A 23,593-nucleotide genomic window follows, 5' to 3' on the forward strand; every position below is an offset into this window, starting at 1 on the left:
CCGCTAATCTCCCCTTGCATCTCGGCAGGGCTGGCGGCTGGTATCTCAGCCCGCGGCGCGGTCGCCATGGCGCTCGGCACGGGGGTGGGGGGAGCCAGCCGAGTGGGCGCGTTGATGTCTGTGAATTATCACCACCGGTCGGGCAGCCAGTGAAGTGTTTCCGTTCATCCCCGCTGAGTGAACTGAAGAGAAAGCGATAATGGAGCAACTGTGGGAGGGGAGGCCTTGGGGTGGGGTGGGAGTATCTTCACGCCAAGCCCCCTTAGGTAGCGCTTATCTGACCCCAGACAGGTTCGTGGGGCTTGCAAAGGCCCGAGGAGGGGGGAAGGAAGAGGGAGAAGGGGGGCCTCCACGGCCAGCGCTGGCTCCTCAGGTTACCCCTTCCCTGGAGGCCACCGGCTAACGTAAGATGGGGGGGTGCTCGGGGCCCCAGAAGTGGGCTGCGGGGACCAGCCTGGGAGCAGGGGCCCCCCCCTCCTGTCAGGATCCAGGCTCGGCCTGTGGGTAAGGCCCCCTCAGAACTGAAGGGGGGAGGGGAAGGGGGACCTCCAGCAGCCAGAGACAGAGCTGCCATGCCCTCAGACGGTTCCTATATAACTTTTATTTCTGGAAGTTAAAGTAGATACAGCAATATACAAAAACAAAACCAAAAACCAAAAACCCACAATAATATAAATTTTTACACTATGAAGTATACATTGGAATTTGATGCGGTGACCAGGACAGCAGCATACAAACCACTGTGCAGGTAGGTCGAGCCATCTATGGGAACCCCTCAGCTGGGCTGGGGACGGGCAGGGGGAGACGGTGGAGAGAAAGCGGGCAGGTCCCGGAGGGCTCGGTTCTTGAAGGGAGGGGCTAGAACAAGTCTCGGCTCCTCTCAGAACTTCTGCTACAATCAGAGTTAAAACCAGATACACGTGCTACCTCGAAGTCACCAGCTGTTCAGTGTCTGCGCCATAGAAGCCTGGATCCTTGTCCCAGGTGCCTCTGATCTAAATCTTCTCTCAGTTTCTGAGTTAAGCTTATTATGAAGTGAAGAGTGTTGCCGGAGGAGGGCGAGCTCTGTACCACCTACCAGCCAGTTCTAGGCCGAAGGACAGGGATGGCCAAGCGCAACCCCTGTCCGTCTTGGAGAGAATGTCTTCATCCCCTTAATTCTGAACCTGGTGAGTACGGGTCAACAGCACACCATAGAAACTCTGACCAACTGAGATCAGGTGGTCCTGGACCACCCGATCTAGTCAGGCCTCTGGGTCAGAGGAGGCCCAAATGCTGGAGACCACGAAGTGTTCTGAGACGCACAGTAAATGGGAGTTGTTCTGCCTCATCTGTGAGGCCCCCATGGGGAGGAGACAGTCACCAGCACGGGGCGGGGCGGGGGGGAGGCCAGGCCGTACACTCCCTCACACAAGGGACAGACCTCGAGTTTATCAGTAAGCCTTCGCCCCCGGCTTAACCAAGTGAAGAAGTGATTAGAGGTGCCGCGGGCAATCACCAAGAAACCGGGATAAGAACCGTATTCCCTGAGCTCAACTAGACCCTTGGCTGGGGCCCCAACAGTCTGTTGTGTTCTACCTGTAGCTCTCGCCTTCTTATTCCAGGATTCTCAAAGCAAACAGGACAAGGGACCTTTAGACACTGAAAGGAGCCCTACACAAGGGGGGTCAGGTGGACAGGGAGGAAAGATCACCCCATCCCTTATAAGGCACCCACAGGAACAACCCAGGCTCTGGAACAGGAGAAGTCCAGGGAGATGGGGGGGGGCAGGTGGTAAGCACTCCTCTGCCCAGCCTTACCTACTAATAGGCCAACACATTAAAGGGGAAAATAAAAACTTTGTTTATTAAAAAATGTCTAGGATGTTTAGGTTGTCCTTCAACCTTCCTATTTCATAACCAAAGGCCAAGCCACAGCTTCAGATGTCTTTTAAGGGTTGGATCTGAAGCCCATTTTAGGATTTCTATAAATTATCAGTCTGAAGAAAGCTGAATGCTTAAAGCACCAAGAAGGCTACTGACTGAGTTGTCTTAAATACAGAAAAGGTTATGCCAATACAGTGTTTTTTGCCCTTTAATTTTTTTTTTAAATTTAAAAAGAAACTTAGGGGCTGTGAAAGTCCTATCTTCTATTTGGTTGTTAGCAGGGTTAAAAGTGCAATGCCAGGAGGAATGTAGCTAGAGGCAGCCTGTGGTGTGAGCTTACAGAGACAGGCAGAGGGATGCGCGGGCACCAGGAGGCACTTGTCTAAGGACAACACGAGCTGCTGAGAAAGGAGGGCCGGGGAGCCAGAAAAGACCAGAACATTTCCTTTTTCTCCCTCTTGCCACCCCTTCCACATCCCCCGGTCACAGTCTCAGAGAACACATTCTTATTTGCATTTAGGTAAAAGCGTTATCACCCACGTTCACGCATTTCTCTATTTTTAAAAGTGCCCAGATTGCTCAAAGATAGCAAAAGTAGGAGATTAAAAAAAAATCTGGAAGCACAAAGTGAGAGGAGTCTCAGACGATCTGGGGGTTGGCTGTGTGAGGGGTGGTAGAACACAGGTAGGTGCCTCCGTCCTCGCTCTCTGCAGCCTCAGCCCGCCGCTCCTCACATCGGGGAGGTAGCGCACTCCGAGGTCAACTCCATGTCGAACGTGAGGGACTCTGGGGGGACAGAGCGGGAGAGCTCGTTCAGTTGTCTGAGCCCGCGAGCCAGCAGGGCACGCTCCCGCAGCCCTTCGGGGGACAGAGGCCCAGCCAGCACTGCCATCCAGTGTCCTTGCCCCGTATGGCCAAGACAGGGTCGGATACTCCAGATTTACTCTCCTCCCTAGAGGGTCTGGTCTTCTGGAAGGGCTCAGTCCCCTTCCTCCCTTAACTCGTTCCCAACTGGCCACGTGGAAAGATCGAAGGCTGTCCTGCAGGATGGGGCAGCCCGGAGCCACCAGGTGGCTACTGAGCATCACAGTGTGGCCAGTCCCACTCAAGATGGGCTGTAGCCGTACAACACCCAGCAGGTTTCAGAGACTTAGTACAAAAAAAAAAAACCTTGATAACTTTCTCTTATGTGCTAAAATGCTAGTACTGGGGATTTACTGGGTTACAGAAAAGATACTATTAACGTTAACCTCACTTGTTTCTTATTGCTGTTTTTCACGTGGCTACTAGAAAATTTGCACTTACAGGCGTGGTGCACATTTAGTTTCTAAGGGAGAGCACTGCTCTAGAACTTTCTACCAATCGCGCGGTGAGGAGGGCAGCTCTTGGCTCGGTGCATGGCACACGAAGGGGGCTGACTTCCCTCCAAAGGACAGGGTCTGTCACCAAACACTCACCGAACTGCCCTCCTGCTGAGGGCTCAGCACCTTCACCATTATTTCCAAACTGCATCAATGAATCTAAAGTGCGGGGGGACATCGGCAGGTCAATGGTATTGCTGCACGTCGTTCTGTAGGAAATGGGGAGCAGCAGGAGGGGAAAGGGCCGGGTTGACAAGACACAATGGAGAAAAAAAAAAAAAAGAACAAAACACACACACACAAGCCATCAAACTCTGGTCTCCAACAGAAAAATAAAAGCTCAAGCTTTTTAAACACACAAGGTCACTTTGAGTACTACAGAGAGCCCAGGACATTCCGGCCCTTCACAGGATAGCTCTCACCCAGCGTCCTACTCCCAGGAGAACTGAGGACACCAGAAGTGAAGGCCAAATTGAGAAGGGAAGCCACTTACGGTGTCACACAGATAAACTTGGTCTTCAGGTATGGGGCAGCACCTGGGAAGAAGAAAACTGGGGCTTACTAACTGCGACCCCACTGTGGGCCAAGGGCAGGAGGAAGCCGGCTGTCTCATCGGCACTGACGTGCACCCCACTCCATCCTGGAGCGGAGGCCGTTTTGAAGCCCCATCTCCCCTCAGGGCTGCCCTCCCACCACTGTGTCCTGTTGGGTGTGCGAGGCACCTGCAGCTTGGTGGTTCAACCCTTTCCATAGAGCTTTCCTGACCTGCAGAGACTTTTAAGCACACCCTGGTCCCACCTGAGCCTAGACCAATACCAGCCTGTTCGTTCTTTCCCTAGATGATGTGAACACCGAGCTGCCTGCATGGGGTCTGAGGACTGTATTCTGGCCTGGCCGAATCTCTTCGCTACAACCTCTCCGCACGCAGGAACGGAGCCGACGCAGTCTGGCCTCGGACTCACATGGTCCTGCTCAGATGCCAAAGTCACCAAGTCTCTAAGAGAATGTGGAAATTGCTCATGCTGTTGCGAGGCCCAGAGTCATACTTTTCATTCCTATGGGCATTCATCTGCCTCTACTACTTTTTAGGTGAGCCGTATTAGTAACTCCCCACTTGGGGAGCAATATCACACAAAGAGCAGCCTCTCTGTCAAGGGAGGCTGCCTGGTGTGGCAGCACCATTGACTCCGGACTGAAGACAGGAGGCCTGGGGCTTGTCATGTCTTCCACAGCTAAGACACCCGGAGCAAAGCACTTTCTACACTAAGAGGGAGGGGGAAGAGGGAAGTGCCCATCTGGGTCATTTATAATTCTTTTTTTTTTTTTTTTTTTAAGATTTTATTTATTTATTTGACACAGAGAGACACAGCGAGAGAGAGAACACAAGCAGGGGGAGTGGGAGAGGGAGAAGCAGGCTCCCCACTGAGCAGGGAGCCTGATGTGGGACCCGATCCCAGGACCCTGAGATCATGACCTGAGCCGAAGGCAGTCGCTTAACCGACTGAGCCACCCAGGCGCCCCTCATTTATAATTCTTGTTCCATAGTTAGAAATGTGAGGACTGGAATAAATGAATTTTAGACACTAAATGTTTACACCAAGACGTCAAGGAGTCTTGAAGACATTGGCATGAAACCTGGTGGATTCTGGTGAACAAATCACTTAGGAGGCGTGGGGCAGGGTGGCGTGGGCCGAGAGAAGCACAGTTATAAAGCTTGAGATTTAGAGAGAGACCAAGGAATCAGAAAATATGCTGACAATCTGAGAAAGGCATTGTCAGAGGGTCCTTAGATTGCCATCCAAGGTTATTTGGGGCCAAGAAATAGATTCATGTGGAGCAGAATCCAAAGACGCTACCCAGGCAGGGTTCTAGTGTCTTATAAATCCACCGTGGTGCAGACCTGAGGGGAGGCGACATCCTGGACAGAGAAGGATTTAGTTCCCCAGTGATCAGGTAGCTGAGAAAACTAGCTTCAGCCTGAGATTCAGCAAGAGCAGAAACAAAGGAGAACCAAGACTGAAAGTGGAGCTTTGTACAAGGTTGTCAACATACTTCATCCAATTTGTACAAGGTTGTCAACATACTTCATCCAATTTGTACAAGGTTGTCAACATACTTCATCCAATTTGTAAGGTAAGGGGCGTGTCATTTCTAAGAGATGCCTCTCTACCTCAAGCCACCGAGAAATCCTGTGTGGGGTCTGGTGAAAAAGTAAGGAAGAAGGAAGAGTCCTGGGAAGACATCGATCTATCCCTGGGGGCAAAAATACTTTCATGATGGAAAACAAGAGGAAATGGGCACAGATCCATCTCCTGGAGGACGCCCACTTGAATGCAGGGACGCCCCCAGCACTCAGCCCACCCCATCGTCATGCTCCCAACATGCCAAGCCCCTCAGTGCCCACTGCTTACACTCGCCTCCCCAGGAGGCCGGCAAAGCACTCAAGTAATTAGTTCTTTCTCCGCCTGGGCTCTTGACCCGAGAAAACACTGGTGACTCCAGGCAGGAAAGGACCTTGCCTGCCGGTCACACAGGATGGCTGATGATAATGGAGGGCTTGGCCTCAGATTGGGAACCTGGATCATGAAAGCAAAATGAGCCAAAGGACCAGCACTTGGATCTAAATGTCCTCTGCAGAAGGAACAAAGAGTAGCGTGCTGGGACTGATAAACACATCTCCCAACTGAAGCACAGCTGGAAAGCCAGATAAGTAGCAGACAGGAAGTGAGAGTTAGTTCTTCGATAGTAGGAACAAAACCCAACACCAGAACAAAGGAAAGAGGGAAGTCACTTAACAAGTAACTCAAATTCCTTCTTTCAAGTCCCAGTCTTCCCCCATCCCAAGAAATTCCTCAGAGGGGATTCCTAGGAAAAGGTGGGTGTGTGCTTGCGTGAGGTCTCTGCACAAAAACAGTTTTTCCAAAAGCAACTGGAGTAGGGAAGCTACCCTCAAAGGATCACTTTAAAGAGCCCCCTGCTGGCTCTCCAATTAAGGGAAGTTAAATAAAAACAAAGAATGGCAAATCATAGGCTCCTCATCAGGATCCGGACAAAGAACCCAGAGAGCCAAAGCAGCAAATGGGGATGGGACAGACCAGCGGGGCCACCCCTCCAGGCTGCTGACCTCACTAGTGGTTACACTTACCATGAAACACTGTCTACAGGCTTACAGAAACACCTGTGCTCTTGCACATGACACAACCGCTTCATTCAATAGCTGCTCGCGCTAAATCCCACCCCGAGCCCTCCCACAGGTTACAGGCTCCCCCTCAATCACCACTCCCCCCGCCTCTGCTCATAAACCGCGTTCCTGTGCTGCTAACACTCATTTCCTCCAGAAAGCCTTTCTCCATCCCACACGACACTGCTCACGTTGTTCAGTGATGGGGAAAAGGAAACACACTAGACTCGAGTCTGAGTCGCAAACCTTCCAGCAGCTACTGTGTAAGAAGCGCTGTGCTGGCTGGACATCCTGTTACTAAAGAATCCTGTCCTCACTCTGTCGGCAGCATTTTAGATGTCTGGGCTGAGTGTGTGTGTGCTATTTCTCCCTTTAGCCTGGCAAGTTCCCTGTGGGGCAGAGACAAGTGACTGATTCCTCTCCTCTCTCCAACCCCATCAGCCACCCCAAAAGCACTCACTACAAAGTCCTTTCCCATAAAGAGGAATAAAAGATCAGGCCCTTCGGGCATTTACCTGTCTGTGCCCCAGGGATCCTGCAATTGCCCCCTTTTTCCCAGAATTAAATGCCCGACAAGGAAAATCAACAACTACCTGGGTCAGCTTCAGGATGCTCCTGGCTCTCCGGTCGACAGTACTTTCCAAACGCCTCCTCCTTAGGAATGTCGGGGTAGAGATAGACCAGCGGAGACACCAGGATGTTGGTAGCATCCATGATCTTATAGCCCATGATGATTTCAGCAAATGACATGTTGTTCAGCTGCTGCTTGGTATATGGTTCCACTGACTGGATCTGGGTCTTACCTGTCATGGGGCATTGTAAGGGAAGATAAGGGCACCAGGTAATCTCGGAGAAGACGACCCGATTTATTTTTCCTTGAAAGGGGAAGACTTATGCCAACCTAGCTCCTGAGCCCTGAATAGCCTGTCCAGTCAGCTGGCGCTGTGGAAATGTTCAGCTGGTTTCTGGAGAGACTACCCAGCTGGGTCATAGGCAATATACCTGAATAACTACGTGCATAAGATATATTAACAAGGTACGTAAGAAAGGAGACGAAGAATGAGATTTAAATTGCAAATTTCTAGGCAAATATTAGCCCCCGAAGCAAGCAAAAACAAAACTGGCGAACAATCCTTCAGCTGAAAGAATTTGGAGAAAAGAAGTCACTGAAAAGTGTTACTACAAGAGGGAGGCAGGGGAGTGCAAAGCCACCTTTGCCCACTAGGGGGCAGCGGGCGTTCGAAACGAGTGCAGCTGTGGCGGCCGCAGCAACTGCCACCAGGTGGGGTGGGTGAGAGTCCAACTTACCGCTGATGTCCTTCTCCACCCAAGTGAAGGTGACACCTCCTTCTTTGCTGCTTTCACTGAATCGTAGCAGAAAGGTGCCTGGGGGCTTTGTGCTCAAGATGGCCCGCTCCCGCTCCTTACTGATAAAACCCATTATGTACCTGGAGCCGAAGAAGAGCGACAAGATCTGGGCTGACAGGGTCCCCACCACCGGCCTGCTGAGAGAGCAGGTGACTTCTTACACACGTGCACTCCGCCAGACACAAGAGTTTCAACCTACCCTTCATTCCAAAGAGCCAGGATGTACTTTTTCACAAGGTCAATGATATTGTCTAGCCAAACCCAGAAGGAGAAGCCTTTGCCAGCCATGTTTTCCTAAAGAAAAGAATAATGGGAAAAGCCAAGTCCACCCTCCCAGCCTTTTCCTTCCTTGAGGCACGATGCCACCAAAATCCCCAGGCCCATCTACCCTCAGGTAGGTCCTACTGACAGCGAGACCATGAGTCTTCAGCCTCCAAGCCCAGTCCCATCCACGACAACCTCACAGGTGAGCATTCCGTCCCACTCCCACTCCCACTAGCTGGCCACAAGGATTTAACAAGACGGCTTACTTTGCAAAATTTAGCCCACGTAATCTGACACCCTGAATAGTTCACACCAGGTCCTGAAGGAAAAAAAGAATAAAGCAGTGTAATTTTCAGGTTTGAATCGAGGTCTTATTTCTTGTAACAGAACACACATTCCTACACATCTGTCCCACAATGGGCTGAGAAACCACTGGCTTCCATGGTTTTGAAGGCTCCCACTGTCGTGCGCATGTGTGCGTGCACACGCACATACACACACATCCACCCTCACGAAACCCCATCATGGGATCACCTGGGGTGGTGTTTAGCCTAGCGGAGGTGGTGGACGACATATCAAGTCTCTCCCCCCTCTCCCCACCCCCTCCTCCTCCTCTTGCGTGGTGGACTGGGGACCAGCAGCACACGTGAATAAGCTGACAGTGTTAGAGGCTCATGTCTGGGGACAGCACAGGATAAAGCTGCTTTCCGTGCAGGTAGCATGTAAAATAGTGCACTAAATTTTTTTTTTTCAGGAGGAAAAAAACAAAACAAGCGTCCAGTTTATTGAAGAAACGGACAGGGATGTCAAGCTTTTTACCTCTGCCTTCTAATAAGCACTTAAAAAATCTCTTCCTAAGGTTAGACAAAGTCGTGCTCTGGAAGGGTGGAGGGGTCCAGCCACCAGGAGAAAAGACATCTGCCTCCTACCTCGGAAATGATCACCAGGAGGCAAGCTTCCTCTGCCTCCCTACTCCACTGGTCCCCCCCACCCCCACCCCACCAACTGTGGGAGCGCATGCGTTCTGGCCCCAGCACAGAGCCTCGCTTGGCCAATTTTCCTGCATGAACAGCCCCACAGGCCAGATTCCTTTTCTGAGGAGGGCAGCAGGGAAAAGAGGGAAAATGCTGACCTAAGAGTTTCTCTGCCAGCGTAGTCAACTGCTCGATGCTCAGCCCTCGCTTTGTGGTGGAGGAGAACTGCCAGCTCAGCACCTCGGCCACTTGATCCCAGGTGCCAATTGGGGGCTTGGTGAAAAAGTTCACGTTCTATTGAAAACAACACAGTTGCTCATTGAGATGAGACAGCGGTGCCTGATGACCCACACGAGGGCCACAACAACGGTTTCCAGAGGATGGGCGCCTACCTTGGGGTTGTTGGTCAGCATGTTATACCACAGGATTGATGCCCAGGCATTTGGCATCTGACAGATGTTGGAGATCACCACAACTGGCAAGGAATGGGTCTGTGGAGAAAGTGGGGAATGAGTTGGGGAGGCAGCGGGCCCTCAAAGCTTTGAACATCTCTTCAGCCATACCTGCAGGTTTTGGAATAAAAGGATGGGCTGTGAACCACACCTACTGCCAACTTTTGGGGAAGAGCGTGGCTGAGTCAGCTCAACACCCAGAGTGGAGAGAGTGCCAAACATGGGCCACAGGGCACAACCAGGAACTTGAAAATCTGACTTGCTCAAAGCTGGAACTCACAGCCCCCAGATTCCCCATTTATAAAACCTGGAAGGCATTCTCTGAGAACTGCAGCTGCATCTACCCGTTAGACAGAGAGGTCCCAGGAGTCAAAGGCAAGGATTCTTGCTTTCTTCAGCTCTATCTTTAACTTAAAGATCAAGAAAATCAGTAAAAGAGAATGCAAATGCCATGATTTCCTGTATACTAAAAACACTGGCTGTCTAAAGACTATTTTGCCCAAACTTTATAAAGTCAACTATCACTAATTTCTAAATACAGATTTTCACATGAAATTTGCTGAAAGCTGACTTTATAGTTGACCCTTGAACAACATGGGTTTGAACTGCATGGGTCCATTTATACGTGGATGATTTTTTTTTTTGCTAAACAGAGTACAGTACTGTAAATGTATTTTCTCTTATGATTTTCTTAGCAACATTATCTTTTCTCTAGCTTACTTTATCGTAAGAATACAATATATAAAACATATAACATACAAAATGTGTGTTAATAAAAAGAATTAAAAAATTTAAAAAATTTTTAAAAAATGTGTGTTAATAGACTATGTTATCAGGAAGGCTTCCAGTCAACAATAGGCTATTAGTTGTTCAGTCTGGGGGGAGTCAAAAGTTACACACAGATTTTCAACTGGGCAGGGGGATGGCGCCCCTAACCCCTGTGTTGTTCAACGGTCAACTGTATGTGCATCTTCCAAGCACTCAAGCAAGACTCTACTCTCAGCTGGGATACTCTGGAGTTTTGGGAGAAAAACAAGCAAAAATAAACACAGTGCTGAGCAGAGAGTCATCACTCTACCTTCTGTAGAAAAAATCCCAACTAGAAGTTCTTGTCCCAAATCACCCCTGCATGCAGCCCTGTCCCAAATCACCCCTGCATGCAGCCCTGTCCCAACTCTGTGGCAGAACTCACCTCAAGGTCAATCTTGAGGCCTTGGTGATACACCTCAGTCTCAAAGGTGATCAGGTGCAGCTCCTCGGTGACAATCAGGGAGGCCTACAATAACGAGAAGGACACTCTCTTCCTCAGAGAGAACGGCCTTGGACACTAACAGCCATAGCTGAGGAGAGCAACATGCCACAGCCACGCTGCACCAAGAAGGGTAGTCCACCAGGGGGCCACAGACACGCCGCCAGGGACACAACTCTGAGCACATGCTCTCTTCAACTCTAAGTGCTATGATCTTCAACCTCATCTTTTACTGGTTCTTCAACCTCATCCTTTACTGGTTTTATTAGAAAATTACAGACCCAAGAAGTTATTTATAAAACGTGTAAGGCACAAAGAATAACAAAACAATGAACACCTGTACCCATTACCCAGTGTAAGAAAAAGACCATTACCACTGAGATTCTCAGGGTGCCCTTCCCCACTCCCATTCCTGTCCCTGCTCCCTCAGATCTAACTGCATTTTGTCTTTTGGGTTTATTATTTCCTAGCTTTTCTTTATGGCTTTACCTTATTTGTATCTCTAAATAAGGTAAGCGCTGTTTAGTTTTGGATGTTTGTGAACCTTATTCAGATGGAACCATACCCTACGTACTGGCGTGACTCACTTTTGCATGCCTCGCTTTTTGCGTCCATGGTTGTGCGAATCTGCTGGTTATTCATTTTCACAGTTATATAGTATTCCATCATAGGACTCTACCACAAATCCTTTACCCACTCTAGTGGTGATGGTGGGTTATATTTAGGACTTACCATCACGCTGCTGTGACATTTTGTACATTGTATCCTGCTACATATAATTGTTTTTCGGAAGCGACAATTTATACTCCCACCAGCAATATAGCTACCTTATTTTCAGTAAGACTTCCCAATGAATTCTCAGAAACACAATGCCAATTCATTTTTAAAACACTTTTTTCCTAACTATAAAAATTATATATGTTCAGTTTAAAATGCAAATATTACGGAGATAGAATAGAGTAGTCTTGGATACCAACAGCAGCATAAATACATCAACACTGTTTGGTATATATTCCTTGAGAACTTTGGGATGCATACATGAATAGGCAAAAAACAGTGTAGTACACTTTTTAAACAAATATACTAATATACTATTCAAATTATTTTGCATCTTGCTTTTTCTTTTTTTCTTTTTTTTAATAGGTTCCACACCCAACGTGTGGGGCTTTAATTCACAATACTGAGATCAAGAATCACACACGCTCTACCCACTGAGCCAGCCAGGCGCCCCGCATCTTGCTTTTTCGAAACAAATATGCCACACACATTTTTCTATGTTGTTGCACTTCACTCTTAATAGTCAAGTACTATAAATTCACCTTTTTTTTTTTTTTTTTTTTTAGGTCTGCTACATTTTAGAGAAGAGGGAAGACTGGCTCAGGGCATAAACACCAGAAAAAGAACAGGGTGTCACAATCTTTTCAAAAGAGTAAAAACTAGTTTCTGGTCACATTTACCTATTTTTTTTTTTTTAAGTAATTTATTCTTGACACTAAGCATTCGATAATCTGAATCAGAGGGAGGGAGACAATAAGGGAAATAAGGGGGACCGGTTTATTCTTTTTCTTAGATATTTAACTCCGACTTATTACAACCTTCGATGCCACCACAGTGAGAAAAACAGGTCACCAAAAATGGAGCCAAGTCGTTTGGGCTGGCAGAAGTTGGAAGGGGAATCTGGAAAGCCCCAGGCAAGGTGGAAAACTTCTTTTCTACTAAATGAGTGTGGGTAAGTCAGCCAGGGACTTTCCACTCCTCCTTAAAGATGAGCCAACTCCCACCAACTCCCGGGACAATCAAGGAAATGCTCCAAGCCGGAGAACTCCAAAGCAGATACGACTTCTGACCATGTCATTCTGACCTGCGGTGATTTTTCTGTATGACTACAGCTTAACCACAGGTTGATGTCTCTAATTCTGGGCAATAAGAAGGTTCTTGTTCTTTCCCCATCAAAGGAAACCCTCCCAGTTGGCTTTCATCCGCAACAAAACTTACGTCACAATTGGCTCGTCCCCCATTACCACATCTTTGCTCTCTCAGGGTCTGTAAGAGAAGCAGGGAGCACCCGTGTCACGTGAGGCTCCCCACCACCAACCTCCCCCGCCTCCCACGGCCAGACGCCCTGGGAGACGGGGACCCAGGCTCCCGCCTCGTACCAGGTGTTTGAATTCTGCAGACAGGCTGCCGTTGTTAGACTCTTCCATGTTCATCACTTTCGTGTTTGTGCCCAGAATGTTAAATTTCCGGGATCTGAATCACAGCAGAGAAATCAACCACATAGGTGACTGGGTAGCCAGAGGACAAAGTCAGATTAAACAGATCAAAAGGAAGCCTCCAGGCTGAACTTACCCTCTGAGAGCTGCAACATCCCCGGAGTCTCTGTTAAGAGTATAAACTGGTGTTAATAAAACTGGCCCTGTGTTTCTTCAAAAAAATACCTGTCATTTACTCTGCTGGAAAAACCACTGTTCTCCCGGGAATTTCTGTAAATGATTCAATTACATTTTATATGTGACATATGACAACCCTCTCCATACCTACCCAGCATCAACTCCCTCTTCCCAACAGACCCTTGGTTCTGCTCAAGTATCCTTCCCATGCCCACCTCCAGGGGATCCTGATTGTTAAGTACATCAGAGCGGAGCATGCCCACAGCGCAGTGGTCCTGGGGGTGAGGACATGACCTATGCTGTCTCACTCAGACTGGGAAGGAATTACAACCCAGGCTGGATTTACTGTCCACAGCTTCAACGGAATATGAGCAAGGAAGCATGGGACCTTAACTACCACAAGCAACCACACTGGAACTCATAAGGGAATCTTACAAAGCCAGTAATACTTATGATGGCCGAGAAGGCAGATGGAAGATTCTGGGTCCTGGGTGACATAAGTGAGTCACTAATCTCACTGTCAGGAACTTGCCCTAACTCTGCATTTCCAGTTACACTGGGCTGCGAATTTCCTTTATTATTTAAGTCACACTGGGTTTTCTCTAAAGGTTTACTATTACCGGCAACTCAGATCATCCCATTTGATATTAGCTGGATATAGTCCTCCCAGCGTGTCCACTGTCTTTCAGCTCTATGTGTTTGAATGTATAGTTTTTTCTTTAGTCACATTTCTCAGTCTTCTCCTTTCTTCCTTTTTTATTTTAAGTACTGTTTTAAAAGTGCTTCTCCATTGCTATATATGCACTAATATAGCTACTATTTATTAAATAGAGCATTTTGTGGGGGTTTATAGATTAAAATTGATCAAATTTTAAACCATTCAGAAGATACCTTTCCATATATCACATTTTAAAACTTAAGAGTTCTTGTTACCAGGAAATTCTCCCTCATGTTTAATCTAGATTTCCTTTTTATTTTTTTAAGATTTTTATTTATTTGAGAGAGAGAGAGAGAATGAGCAGGGAGGAGGGGCAGAGGGAGAGAGGGATTTATTTGACAGAGAGAGACACAGCGAGAGAGGGAACACAAGCAGGGGGAGTGGGAGAGGGAGAAGCAGGCTTCCCGCCGAGCAGGGAGCCTGATGCGGGGCTCGATCCCAGGACCCTGGGATCATGACCTGAGCCGAAGGCAGACGCTTAACGACTGAGCCACCCAGGCGCCCCTCTAGATTTCCTTTTTAGAAAAAAAAAATGTTGTATTACAGCTTTGATATATAATTGATGAACAATAAAGTGCACTATTGAAAATGTATGTGGATAAGGTCTGACATATGTATACATGCTACACATACTGTGAAATCATCAGCACAAACCAGATAATGAACATACCCATCATCCCCAAAGTTTCCCCAGGCCCATTTGTAATCCATTCCCGAATCCCACACTCCACCCCACCTCTGTCCCCAGGCCACCACTGATCTGCTTTCAGTCACCATAGATTCATTTTCATTTCTAGAATTCTATATAAATGGAAACTGAAGCACGACTCTTTTTTTTTTCTTGGTTTGGCTTCTTTCACTCAGTGTAATTATTTTGAGATTTCTTATGTGTTGCAAGTATTGATAATTCATTCCTCTTTATTGGTAAGTGATATTCCATTTATAGATATACCACAAATTATGATGCTCCAGTGGCACAACTGGTCAGTGCATGCTTATAGATATGCCACGAATTGTTTATTCATTCACCTATTAACGGACATTTGTGTACAGCCCTTTGTGTGCCTATATACTTTCATTTCTCTTGGGTTAATACCTCGGAGTGGAATGATAGGCTCCTAGGGTAGGTGCCTGTTTAACTTCATAGGAAACTGCCAAATTCTTTTCCAAAGTGGTTTTACCATTTTGCGATTTTACCATCATTATACTATATATACATTCACCTACGCTTTTAAGATGCATGAGTTTAAACATATAGATACCTCTGATGGTTAGCAAACAGTGAAACTCAAGTTTCTCATTCAAATCCTCCCCAAGAGCAGGTGTTCCCAAAACTACTTCCTGAATAATCCGTCCTTTACTCATTGATTATACAAACTTGAAGTCTATTTCTGGACTCAAGATTTTGTTTCAATGATCAATCAGTTTATTCCTGCCCTAGTAACACACTCATTTAGTAATTGAAACTCTACATTTTAATATCTGGCAGGGCATCTTCCCACACCACTCCCATTTATTTTTATTCACTAAAAAATTTTTTCTAGGGGCACCTGGGTGGCTCAGTTGGTTAAGCGACTGCCTTCAGCTCAGATCATGATCCCGGGGTCCTGGGATCGAGCCCCACGTCTGGCTCCTTGCTCAGTGGGGAGCCTGCTTCTCCCTCTCCCTCTACCTGCTACTCCGCCTGCTTATGTTCTCTCTCTTTCTGTCAAATAAATAAATAAATAAAAATTCTTTATTAAAAAAAAAAACTTATAAAAAATTTTTTTTTTGAAAGTGGAATGGTGGTTGCCAGGGGCTGGGAGGATAAGGAAACAGGGACTTGTTCAATGGATGTAAAGTTTCCATGTTGCAAGATGAATAAGTTCTAGAGATCTGTTGCACAACAATGTGAATATACGTAACACCATACACTTAAAAAATGAGTAAGATGGGCGCCTGGGTGGCTCAGTCGTTAAGCGTCTGCCTTCAGCTCAGGTCATGATCCCAGGGTCCTTGGATCAAGTCCCACATTGGACTCCCTGCTCGGCGGGAAGCCTGCTTCTCCCTCTCCCACTCCCCCTGCTTGTGTTCCCTCTCTCGCTGTCTCTCTCTCTGTTGAAAAATAAATAAAATCTTAAAAAAAAAAAAAAGAATAAGACGGTAAATTTTACGTTCAAAATCTTTACCGTAACTAAAGATAAGTAAACACATCCATTTTTTTTTTTTAACTATCTTTGTGGGGCACCTGGGTGGCTCAGTCAGTTAAGCATCTGCCTTCAGCTCAGGTCATGATCCCAGGGTCCTGGGATCGAGCCCCACATCGGGCTCCCTGCTCAGTGGGGAGCCTGCTTCTCCCTTTCCCTCTGCCTCTCTCCCTGCTCGTGCTCCCTCTCTCTCTCAAATAAATAAAATCTAAAAAAACCCAAAAAACAAAAACTATCTTTGTTTATTTTTCTCATCTTAGCTACAACTTGAAGAGCAAGTAAAGAGATTCTGTTCACATTTTGCTTGGTGCCACGTTAACTGAGAAGAATCAACATCTTTATAATAAAAGTCTGCAATCCAGGAATATGATTCATTTCATCACTTCTTACAATATCCCTTCTCATAAAATTTCATAATTTTCTTCAAATAGATCTTAAACATTTCTGTTAAGTTAATCACAATGTATTTTTTTACTTTTTTGCTTATTGTGAAATCATTTTTTTCTATTATAATTTCTGACTGGTTAATGCTAATATATGGTTGAAGTTATTAATTTTTGTTTATTTATTAAACCTACCATCTTCCTTAAGTCCCTTATTTTATTAGTAATTATTTTCCAGTTCACTCTCATGATAATTTCCAGATACTCATGTCACCAAAAATTAAGGATAATGTTCTTTTTTCAACTCTCTTCAAAGGGTATGTGCTTTTAATTTTTGAAAAGTACAGTCAAATTTTGAAAAGTGTGTATTCAATTATGTGGTGAAGTATGGAACAATGAAAAGCATCAATTTTTCCTATATAGCCAGGGTTTTACATGATATGCATAAATTACATTTATAGGTAAAAAATTAAAGAAAAAGGGGGACTGAAGGTCACAACAGCAATCACAACTCATATCTGTACCACCAGTTTTGTGGTTTTGTTCAGGCACGTAAATGACAATGCACTACAAGACTTTTGAAAACTTCTGTTCAAAAAATGAAGATCCCTGAATGGAGATAAAGTCTCTAAGTTCACATGGTATCTGTCCAAGTTCTCATTTCTGTCTCTCATTTGAAAAAAGGAAAAAAAGAGTTAAGATACAGAGTACTTACTTGTCAATGCACACTTTAATTTTAAGCTGATAATTTAACTCAGGGAATTTGACCAGCAATCTATTTCAAAAAAGGGGGAAAAAAAAGTTTTTGAGTAAAGAAAAAAATATCAGTTAAAAAAAAAAAAAAAGGTCAGTAGGCTCCCCCAAGCAACTCCTACTTGAAGGAATATAAAATTCACAACGCTTCCTTTCTGAAAGGTGAATAAAGCACAATCCCAAATTCCTCTTCCTGCTAGTGCATCTTTGACCTAAAGTTGAGTATCACCCCTTCAGGCCAAGAGGCACTGAAAGAAAGCCTAAGAACCTCGAACTTGGACAAAGTTGTGAGAGATTCACAAAAGGATAATAAAAGTCGTTTCATGAGAAATATTACGGGAATATGCGCTCTGCAGCTGGTATTCTTTCTGTTAAACCTGAAACCTAACACCAGGTTTCTGAGGGAAATTTCACTGCAGAAGGGCAAACCCCAACATACCTGCTCTGACTTGGGTGTGAAAGTCACACCCCGCCCTGCAAGGCCCACCACCCACCTGCTCCATGGCCTCTTAGCTTCTATATCTCGAAGCCTTACTCTTTCCCTTAAAATCCTTAGGGAAAAGTAGGCTCAAAGAACAGAAAATAACCAGCATTATCTTGCCTCTGTTGCAGGGCAGAAGGAGACACAAAGGCCTAAGACTATAGGGCTGAAATTATAGGAATTTGCCCAGGTAACCTCAAAAAGAGGTAACCATTCCTTGGTTTTTGACAGGAGAAATCAAGGAGCAAGCTGATATTATGCCAACAAATTCCATACACACCATACTACTGCCTGTCATGCCTAGAAAGAACAACCCTGGCCACCTACTCTGCTCTCGTCCTAAGAGCGTCTCTCAATAAAATATCTACCAAAAGAGGAAGCGCGGGGCCCACCTGACTTTGGTAGTGAACTGGACTCCAGTCTTGATGACTAATGGCCGGTCGGGATGCATGGGCATGCAGGGCTGCCGCTCAACCACGAAGGCACTGAAAGCAAAGAGAGGGACAGCAGTCCACATACTTCTCGGTGAACTGGTCTTTGTCCTGTGCCTCTGAAGCGAGGGGATGAGGGAAACGAACCAGAATTCTAAGTTACCTTTTCATTAAGTTTCTAAACAGCTCTACAATCCTCTCCTCCAGCATTGGCCGGTGCTGTACGATGGGATCCCCTTTGTAGGACACTTTTTGCTGCAACTCCTCCAGTTTCTTAATTTGTTGGCGGGTCTGAAGTTGAGATTCCGCTAATGAGGTTATCCTGCCAATAAATAAGAAAGCCACTAGTTACCTCAGTGAGTGCACACCAGTGGGCTGGAGAAGGGGCAGGGAACACCACAGATGTAAACACCACCATGTAGTCCCCTAAAATAAGAAAGGGGAATTTTTTTTTTATTGTGGTAAAATATACATTATGTAAAACTGATCATTTGTAAGTATATAACTCAGTGGTATTAAATAAGAAAAAGTGGGGGGTGCCTGGCTGGCTCAGTTGGTTAAGCGACTGCCTTTGGTTCAGGTCATGATCCCGGGGTTCTGGGATCAAGTCCCACTTCGGGCTCCCCCTGCTCTACGGGGAGCCTGCTTCTCCCTCTCCCTCTGCCTGCCACTCCCCCTGCTTGTGCTCTCTCTCTCTCTGCCAAATAAATAAAATCTTTAAAAAAAAAAATAAGAAAAAGGGAATCTATTTTGTTTTTTAAAAATAGTCCCTTCCAGAACTTAACATTCAAAGAGAGAGCTAGGCATAGAGGAAAAAGTGTTAAAACTTATACCCCAAAGAAGGGACTGGGTGGCTTAGTTGGTTAAGCATCTGACTTCGGCTCAGGTCATGATCTCAGAGTCCTGGGATGGAGTCTTGCATTGCACTCCCTGATCAGCAGGGAGTCTGCTTCTCCCTCTCCCTCTGCTCCTCACCCCCCAACAAATAAATAAAATCTTAAAAAAAAAAAAAAGAATGTATTTTTAAAAAAGCACTTAAAACTGCTTTCAGTGAATTAACAAAATTCAGGGTTAGTGAGGATGTGAACAAATAGGCTTTCTCATGTAGGGCCGTCCTAAATTTCCAATTTCATGCTCTACATGCTGGGTGCTCCTTTATGTCAAGTTTCTTATAGTTTAAGCTGGTGCATCATGGGCATTGGTTGGGCTTTGCACGGCAAGGATGCTCACTAAGGACCTGCTGCGTGAATGAAAGCAAAAGAGCAGATAAAGAATGATCCCATTGATGTGAAAATGTAGAGATGACGATGTTTTTTTTTTTTAAAGATTAATTTATTTGAGAGAGAGAGAGAGAGTGCACATGCATTGGGGGTGAGGGGGGCAGAAGGACAGGGACAAGCAGACTCAGCACTGAGCACACAGCCCAACATGTGGCTTGATCTCATGACCCTGAGATCAGGACCTGAACCGAAATCAAGAGTCAGACGCTTAACCAACTGAGCCACCCAGGCACCCCTAGAGATGACGATCTTTATGTACATATGTACAAGAGCCAATGGCTAGAGGGATGGCCATCGAAATTCTAGCTGTAGGGACCTCTGAATGATTGGTTTTTAAAAGACTTTTCTTCTCTTTATTAATTTTCTGTGTATGAATTTTTTCCCTTATAAAAAGCATGTGTCATTTTAGATCATTAAAATAACTAAAATTCAAACTTTGGTCTGTGCTACGTAGTTAAACCAAAAGCTTTATTTAAATTATTAAATAAAACAGGGGCGCCTGGGTGGCTCAGTCAGTTGGGTGTCCGACTCGTGGTTTCGGCTCAGGTTGTAATCGTGCAGGCAGGGGGCTCTGCACTCAGCATGGAGTCGGCTTCGCATTCTCTCTCTCCCTCTTCCTCTGCCATTCCCTCCATGTGCTCGCTCGCTCTCTCTCTCTCAAATAAATAAAACATATTTAAAATATAGCAACATAAACAAAATTTTATTAAAAAATTGTCCAAATAAAGTAAAACCCTTCAGACTTTAAATCTTAGACTTGTTTTTTCTTAAGATTTTATTTATTTATTTCAGAGAGAGTGTGAGCGCACACAAGCAGGGGGAGGGGCAGAGGGAGAAGGAGAGACAGAAGCAGACGCCCCACCGAGTAGGGAGCCCAACTCGGGCCTGGATCCCCGGACCCTGCGATCAGGACCTGAGCCAAAGGCAGACCCTTCACTGACTGAGCCACCCGGGCGCCCCTAGGCTTAATGTGAGTACATCAAAGTCTGCATCTGTGGGATGGAGTCCAACTCCTGAGCCTGCCGTTATGACCGTAATTTTAGCACAGCATTCTAGAAAGAAAGGAAACTCTCCTCCGTCATCTTTTACCAGTTTTCTAGGCGATCTAGGCAGATGTTGGGAGGGCCTCCAATGCACGCAATCTGCTGCCGCCTCTTCCAGTCAGCCAGCTCTTCGTCCGTGAGCATTTTCTGCACATACTCCATCGCTGACAACAGCCCCGCCAACTCACTCACGATGCTCTGGTTGGAAACCCAAACAAAGTCAGAAAACATTTCCTCAGACCGTCTCTAACCACACTCTTAAGTCAATTGCAGAGAAGGAACTTATTAGACGCCAGGCAAGTTCTGCCACGAGACGCGGCGACCGGGCGGGGGAGGGGAGGGGGAGGGGGGGCGGGCAGGGGAGGGGGAGGGGAGGGGGGGAGGGGCGGGCAGGGGAGGTGGTCGGATGCTCTTACGCGCCGCATCTGGTCCAGCGCGGTGAGCATCTGCTCCAGCTGCTGCATCTTCTGCCTGGTCACTGACTGGTTGTTCCCATTCAGATCCTGCATGTCTGTGGGCGAAGGAAAACCCCCTTGACCCGACGGAATACTCGGATCCTTAACGGCTGCGCTCGCGTAAGCACCAGGAGCCCCCGTGCACCACCTCGGCCCCCGCCACAAACTCGGAGCGGACGCGAGATACGCAAGTCCGGGAACTCAGGGAACAACCTCACTTTCTACAGCAGATTTTAATGTCTCTAATAGTCACTTGCCTCCTTGACTCTTGAGGGTTTTATAGTTGAAATCAAAGTCATCCTGGAGATTCTCCACCACTTTCATTTTCTGTTCTAGATCCTGTTTAAAATACCAACACACAAACCAAACCAAACCAAAACAAAACAAAAAGACAGAAGTGAGCAAGATTTTCCTGGGAGGAGGGAAAGGAAAGTTTCTGAGAATTAAAATGAAGCCAAAACCTCAAAAAAGACACACACAGGACCCACAGGCAATGTCCCCAAGGAAAGGCTTCCTGCCCAAGACTTGCTTCACCTGTACTCGCTTGCGAACATCCTGTAGATGCTGCTCCAGCATCTGCTGCTTCTCCGTCACCACGGCGGCTGTGGGGTGGTTGGCCTGGCCCCCTTGCTGCCGGAAAAGGGAATCAACACACATGTGAACGCAGGAAATACGGGGAGAAAAATACTTCTGTCCAGTTGCCATCCCAGCCACCACCCTTTCTGTTTGGCTGAGGTGCTGCTGCCACTGGGCGGGGAATGGAAACAGAGGCAGCGTCCCGGGCGTCGTCCGCATGGTGCAAGGACCCTCTCCCCAGGTTTGGCCTGTGCCCTTGCCTTTTTACCTTAGGCCAACTCTAAAGCCACTCTGGGTTGCACTAGGGGACCACATGGGGAGCTAAGACATGGTCCCCACCTTCGAAAACCTCATTCTAGGTTAAGTACGTTAAAAAATTTCAGAACTGGGGCGCCTGGGTGGCTCAGTTGGTTAAGGTCTTCCAGCTCAGGTCACGATCACCAGGTCCTGGGATCGAGCCCCGCATTGGCTCCCTGCTCAGCAGAAGCCTGCTTCTCCCTCTCCCACTCCCCCTGCTTGTGTTCCCTCTCTCGCTGTGTCTCTCTCTGTCAAATAAATAAATAAGATCTTTAAAAAAATTTTTTCAGAACAGTTATGACAGCAGATCTTGGATGCCTATTTAGTGTAGGTGGTAGCCAACACATTTCTGTGGTGTAATAAAAAACCACTGTCCCAGAGGTGAAATGCCATAAGAAGAGAGAACACCTCACGGGAGAAGGGGAGGCTGGTACCTTGAAAAGGTCAAATAGCACATGAAATGTGAACATGGTAAACTTTGTCAAAGCAGTAGGATATCTGGGGCACGTGGCTGCCTTAAGTGGAGGACCTTCTGGCTCTTGATCTCAGGGTGGTGGGTTCAAGCCCCACACTGGGTACAGATTACTTAGAATGAATAAATCAATAAAAACTTCAAAAAAAAAAAAAAGGAATAAGATACCTGACCCCCCAAAAAGACCACACAGGGGTGCCTGGGTGGCTCAGTCTGATAAGCGGCCAACTCTTGATTTCAGCTCAGGTCATGATCGCAGGGTCGTGGGATCGAGCCCCACGTTGGGCTCTGTGCTCAGTGGGGAATGTGCTAGAGATTCTCTCCCTCTCCTGCTGTCCCTCCCCCTGCTTAAGTGCTTACCCTCTCTCTCTCAAAAAAATAAATAAATCTTTTTATTTTATTTTTTAAAGATTTTATTTATTTATTAGAGAGAGAGAGAGAACACAAGCAGGGAGGAGGGGCAGAGGGAGAAGGAGAAGCAAGCCCGACTTCCTGCTGAGCAAGGAGCCTGACATCATGACCTGAGCCGAAAGCAACACAACCGAATGAGCCACCCGAGTGCCCCTAAATAAATCTTTTAAAAAGAAAAAAGCTGCAGTGATCAAGATAGTGAATATTGGTACAGGACTGAGGTATCAACCAATGGAACAAAACTGAGAGTCCAGGAAAGACATCATAGAACCAGTTTTCCAAACTAGAAATTCTCAGTCTCAAAGACAGACTTCACACTGAGTCACCAAATCCTCCTGGCTCAGTGCTCCGTAATCGCGCAAATAGATCTCTAGTTCCACTGGCTCAGCTCAAGCCCCAACTATTGATCTCTTTGCCTCTAGCCTCTCTCATTTCCAATCTGTTCCCTACACTGCTACCAGGAGTCTCCGAAATAGACCCAAACATGCCAGCTCTATGGAGACCCATTCTCTCCCTTTCCGGCGGTCCCCATCCAAGTCCACAGAACACAAACCTCCCTGAGAAGTTTAGGGAAGCCAACCACCACCCCGATTTATTCTCTTCACAGGGGGAGTGACTCATCTGATCGGTGAGATTAGGAGAAAGACTCTGCATGCACAGATCTTCGAAGAACCCAGCACTTTAGCTGGTGCCTCTCTCCTCCACCTCTGCCTTCCTGGGGCACACCCAGGGCAGGAGTGAGGGCCTCGTTTCTAGAAGCACTTCTAGAGGCTGCTCGCTCTGTGTTCAGTGGGCATTCGTCTCTGGTCTCTGAAGCTCCATATGGACGGCTGGGGACGTGTTGCTCTGCAAACCCAATCTCTCCACCCCCAGACCTAACACAGGGGCAGGCATCAGAAATCCCCAATGGTTCCCTGCCCAAACCATGTTTTCCAGTCTTGTTTTACCAACAATACAGCTGACAGTTTACTGTTTTCAACTGCCATGTCTATTTCTAAATTGG

The 23,593-nt window shown here is 46.8% G+C and overlaps 1 protein-coding gene across 4 annotated transcripts in view; it reads right to left on the reverse strand.

Annotated features, from left to right (window-relative positions):
- Nucleotides 1-581: 581 nt before the first annotated feature.
- STAT3 (signal transducer and activator of transcription 3) overlaps nucleotides 582-23,593 on the reverse strand; it is a 69,952-nt gene continuing 46,940 nt past the window's right edge. The window contains exons 5-24 of one of the 4 annotated variants that reach the window (XM_032396413.1): nucleotides 21,369-21,464; nucleotides 21,092-21,173; nucleotides 20,796-20,890; nucleotides 20,426-20,577; nucleotides 18,220-18,378; nucleotides 18,018-18,110; nucleotides 17,107-17,166; nucleotides 13,064-13,093; nucleotides 12,871-12,964; nucleotides 12,710-12,757; nucleotides 10,658-10,741; nucleotides 9,406-9,504; nucleotides 9,172-9,307; nucleotides 8,306-8,358; nucleotides 7,975-8,069; nucleotides 7,716-7,855; nucleotides 7,001-7,210; nucleotides 3,720-3,762; nucleotides 3,323-3,385; nucleotides 582-2,651 (exon numbers count right to left, since the gene is read on the reverse strand). In XM_032396413.1, the coding sequence (XP_032252304.1) occupies nucleotides 3,361-3,385; nucleotides 3,720-3,762; nucleotides 7,001-7,210; nucleotides 7,716-7,855; nucleotides 7,975-8,069; nucleotides 8,306-8,358; nucleotides 9,172-9,307; nucleotides 9,406-9,504; nucleotides 10,658-10,741; nucleotides 12,710-12,757; nucleotides 12,871-12,964; nucleotides 13,064-13,093; nucleotides 17,107-17,166; nucleotides 18,018-18,110; nucleotides 18,220-18,378; nucleotides 20,426-20,577; nucleotides 20,796-20,890; nucleotides 21,092-21,173; nucleotides 21,369-21,464 (1,794 nt within the window). In that variant the 3' untranslated portion in view covers nucleotides 582-2,651; nucleotides 3,323-3,360. Of the gene's footprint in view, nucleotides 2,652-3,322; nucleotides 3,436-3,719; nucleotides 3,763-6,997; nucleotides 7,211-7,715; nucleotides 7,856-7,974; nucleotides 8,070-8,305; nucleotides 8,359-9,171; nucleotides 9,308-9,405; nucleotides 9,505-10,657; nucleotides 10,742-12,709; nucleotides 12,758-12,870; nucleotides 12,965-13,063; nucleotides 13,094-17,106; nucleotides 17,167-18,017; nucleotides 18,111-18,219; nucleotides 18,379-20,425; nucleotides 20,578-20,795; nucleotides 20,891-21,091; nucleotides 21,174-21,368; nucleotides 21,465-23,593 lie in introns of all 4 variants that reach the window. The other 3 variants (XM_032396411.1, XM_032396412.1, XM_032396410.1) reach the window with 3 other exon arrangements.

Source organism: Phoca vitulina, unplaced genomic scaffold, assembly GCF_004348235.1.
Source record: "Phoca vitulina isolate PV1807 unplaced genomic scaffold, GSC_HSeal_1.0 scaffold92, whole genome shotgun sequence".
Lineage (NCBI taxonomy): Eukaryota > Metazoa > Chordata > Mammalia > Carnivora > Phocidae > Phoca > Phoca vitulina.